At 54.2% G+C, this 3753-nt stretch overlaps 1 protein-coding gene across 1 annotated transcript; it reads left to right on the top strand.

The window, feature by feature from the left end:
• The first annotated feature begins 1002 nt into the window (after window positions 1–1002).
• Window positions 1003–2805, top strand: LOC131516471 (C2 calcium-dependent domain-containing protein 4A-like). Its single transcript, XM_058737529.1, has one exon. The coding sequence runs from the start codon at window positions 1614–1616 to the stop codon at window positions 2685–2687; it is 1074 nt and encodes a 357-aa protein (XP_058593512.1). The 5' UTR covers window positions 1003–1613; the 3' UTR covers window positions 2688–2805.
• Window positions 2806–3753: the final 948 nt, after the last annotated feature.

The raw sequence follows: 3753 nt of genomic DNA, 5'->3' as shown, positions 1-3753 counted from the left end.
TGCATGTATATGCTGGAAACAAAATGCACATGCCCCATCCTACTACCGCCTTTGGATGGATTCAATTCACTGAACAATATTTTGTTTAATTTTTTAACATTATTTGTAAAAGCTATTAACTACCAAGGCAGTGTCTTAAGTAGAAATAGCATACACTCAAATGCTGAACAAAATACTTCAGATCTCTTTTAATCTGAGCTAGTTGGAAGCAGTTCTCTTACAGAATGAACATAGGTCAGTTTTCAAAAGGAAGAAAAAGAGTATCCCAGGTGGGTACAGCCTGGAAAAGCCAGAGGTGGTTGGGTGCCTTCAAAGGAATGTTCCAACAGCACAATTATATGTAGGAGTATATTTTCCCAAGCAAAAATCAGCACCCATGGCTTAAGAAGTGAGTCGTGATTTTTTTTGTAATTAAGGTATAAGATACACACAATCTTATAAGCAAGCTTAATTGTATTCCAAGAGGTTTTTTTTTTTTTTTAACATATGTAAACACCTATGTAACCTCACCCAGATCAAGATAGGAATTATTTTCAGCATCCCATAAGGTTCCTGTGCCCAGAGTGGCTTATAATTAACAGAGGAAATACTTTTAAGATCAAGACCGAAAACCAGAAAGCAGGTAAGAAATTCCGAAGGCTGGCTTTGGGGGATGGGATGATATTAGGTAAGAACAAGAAAAACACGACTCTTATCTTCTTTTAGTGATGGGTGCATTCACATTCACATGTGGGCCAATCCTCCCAATGACTCTCTATATAGTAAACATGCATTCCTTTCTGCACATGAGGAAACAGAAACCTGTTTAGGGTTCCTGAGAATAACACCCCCACCAGACGCAGGGAAGGGAAGGAACTCAAGTCTTGAAATTTGCGCAGTCGACCTATCCTCCTGGCGGAGCTGAAGGCCTGGCGTCAGGTTACAGAGCAGGACCTCTCGCGCCCGCCCATTGGCCAGCGCTCAGGGCCCCCGGGTATAAAAGCTCAGACCGGCTGTCCTAGAACCGCGGTGCTGAATCCCGCCTCGCACGCTTTGAGCCTACCGGAGGTGGCGCTCCTCTCTGGCTCGGTGCCTCTCGCAGAACCGTGCAGACAACCGTCAGACACCGGACTCCAGCTACGCTAAGAGGGTTCCACGCATCCTTGTTTAACTCGCCTAGGCGCAAGCCGTGAGTCCTAGAGGGGATAATAATTGTTTTAATTCTCGCTGAGGACTAGAGTGCAATAATCCAAGGATTCGGGAGGCGATTGCACAAGCAAAGCGCCTCTTGGCATTGACGACAGCGCGACCAAAGTTGGAAGCCAACATTTTGATAATCTCCGCCTTAGGCCAGCGAAGGAGGATCGAGATTAAATCAACAAGCCCCGAACTGTACAAGACTACTAGAGACGAGAGAAGAACGATTGTTTTGCAGTCATTGAAACACAGCTTGCAATAGCCTGAGTGGCAGTTTGCCTTGTCCCACGGAGGCAGGAGAAAGCACCCCTAAAGTAGGAAACAAGACACGGGAATTGGTGCGCCTCGCAGGGCTCCCTCTGACTAGGGTACCCTTGCGAAGTGCAAGCCGACCAGCACCAGCAGAAGGTTGCTCGGGTTCCCGTACCCGCGTCCTTATGTGGTGCCTGGAGAGGCTCCGCTTTGGTCCTGAGCGCAGGCACGGGATTCTTCAAGGTCGGGCGCACCAAGTCCCGGCCCTCACTCCCGCCGCGTGTGCAAACGTGCTCACCCCGGACCGCATCCCCGAGTTCTGCATCCCCCCACGACTCGCGTCCTGCACGGCCCTGGCTGCACTTCGGGTTTCCTGGAGCGAAGCAGCAGAAATAGACTACAGCGCGGCGCACACAGACTGGGACCCGCGCTCGCAGGCAGCCCTATCGCTGCCGCACCTGCCCCGCGCGCTCACCGCCTACGGCTTCTGCGCGCTGCTCGAGAGCCCGCACACCCGCCGCAAGGAGTCACTCTTCCTCGGGGACCCTGCAGCCGCCCCGCTCGTGCCACGGGACTCGGCTCCAGCCTCCGCCCCCGCGCTCCCCGCGCTCCCCGCGGGCCCGCGCACCACCCCGGACGCGCCCGCCCCGCCGGCCCGTGCCCGCCGCCTCCTGCGCGCCCCCGAACGGCTGCTGAGCCGCGCGCTGCGGGCCCGGACGAGCCGAGGCCTGGTCCGCGCCCGCTCCGTGTCCAGCGGGGACGGCGACGAGGACGAGGACGAGGAGCGCGGCGCGGTCGCGGGGCCCCCTTCCCAGTCCCCCTCCGCGTCCCCGCCGCCGCCGCCGCCCTGCCCCGGCCCGCGTCCCGAGCGCCTGGAGGCCGAGGGCACCGTGGCCCTGGGCCGCGCCGGGGGCGCCCTGCGCCTGGCCGCCGAGTACAGTCGGGCCAGCGGGCGGCTCCGCGTCCGGCTGCTGGGCACCGAGGGCCTGGCCGCGGGAGCCGCCGAGCTCCCCGCCGTCGGCTGCCGCGTCAGCTTCGTCCTGCGGCCTCCGGGCCCGCCGCGCTCGCAGCGCAGCGCCGTGGTCCGGCGGAGCCGCAAGGCCGCCTTCCACCAGGACTTGTGCTTGGACGGGCTCTCGGAGGAGCAGGTGCGCCGCCTGGCCGTGCGCGTCAAGGCCGAGCAGCGGGGTCGCGGCCTGGAGCGGGGCCGCCCGCTGGGCCAGGGCGAGCTGCTGCTGGGCTCCCTGCTGCTGCCCTGAGGGCGCCCGGGGCTCAGACCGCCCCCTCGGGGCGCCCTCGGACCGCTGGCAACTCGGACACCGACAGTCGCTTCGGACAAAATGAAAGTGTATTTATTCTTCTACTCACGCCTTTGGTCAGTCCAATAGTGGCACATATGTTGCTGGATTAGTTATAATAAAGGATGTAGTAGTTTGGGTAAATACCTTCAAAATTCGCTTCAGCAAGTGGTATGGCGTTCTGCAGTAGCGTTTCCCTATATGGACACACAATTGCATTTCATGTTCCCCACGGACCTATTGGGAGATAGTGAATCACAGGAAGTCTTAAAACTAGAGGGTGTCCTGGTGGTCTATTTGCTCCAACCTCCTCATATTGAAGTTTATTTCACAACATCCACTGAGACCATCTTAGAGCGTGTATTACTTTTGCAGCATTGTTTAAGACCCTGGTGAAAAATTGGGGCCAAGAGAGGTGAAGTAACTTGCTCAAGGTCAACAGTGAATTATTAATAAAAAACTCCAACCTGATACTTTTAGCTACATCTTGCTGGAAAAGCACTGGAAAAAAATGAAGCCATTTTAATTTTCCAAGTTAAAATAATAATAGTTTTGCAAGTATTAAGTTGTTTAATTCTTAAAACAAAACCTAAAAGACAGGCACATTTGTCCCCATTTTACAGATGAAGATACTGAGGCACAAAAAATAGAGCAGAGCCAGGATTTGCACTGAGGCAATCAGTGTTTTACTTACTACTTTCTGGAAATAATACCAGCATCTGAAGGGTTCATCGCATTACTATTGTGGGACTGCAACTTACATCTGAAATCTTTGATTCTGAGTCTGGGGTCTCTTCACATTCTCACCCCCTAGTGGAAAAGCAAATTGGTTGAAATGAGTAATTTATTATCTCATGCTAATGGCCAAGGCTCTGTCTGAGAAAGATGCTAACTAGCCTCAGAGTCATAGAAAAGCCGGGGGGGGGGGGGGGCACTAGCCTAATTGGCCCCAGCTGAGCTAATGTGCTAGGGGAAGGAGTCTAGAATATACCTGTAATAGTGTTCTACCTCTGGCTTCTGATAATCA

The sequence above is a fragment of the Neofelis nebulosa genome, chromosome 7 (assembly GCF_028018385.1).
Source record: "Neofelis nebulosa isolate mNeoNeb1 chromosome 7, mNeoNeb1.pri, whole genome shotgun sequence".
Classification (NCBI taxonomy): Eukaryota; Metazoa; Chordata; class Mammalia; order Carnivora; family Felidae; genus Neofelis; species Neofelis nebulosa.
The sequence above is the reverse complement of the archived record's forward strand: the minus strand, read 5'-3'. Positions and strand labels throughout refer to the sequence as shown.

Coding starts and splice junctions, on each gene's coding strand:
- LOC131516471 (XM_058737529.1), top strand. CDS start 1,614: ATGTGGTGCCTGGAGAGGCTCCGCTTTGGTCCTGAGCGCAGGCACGGG.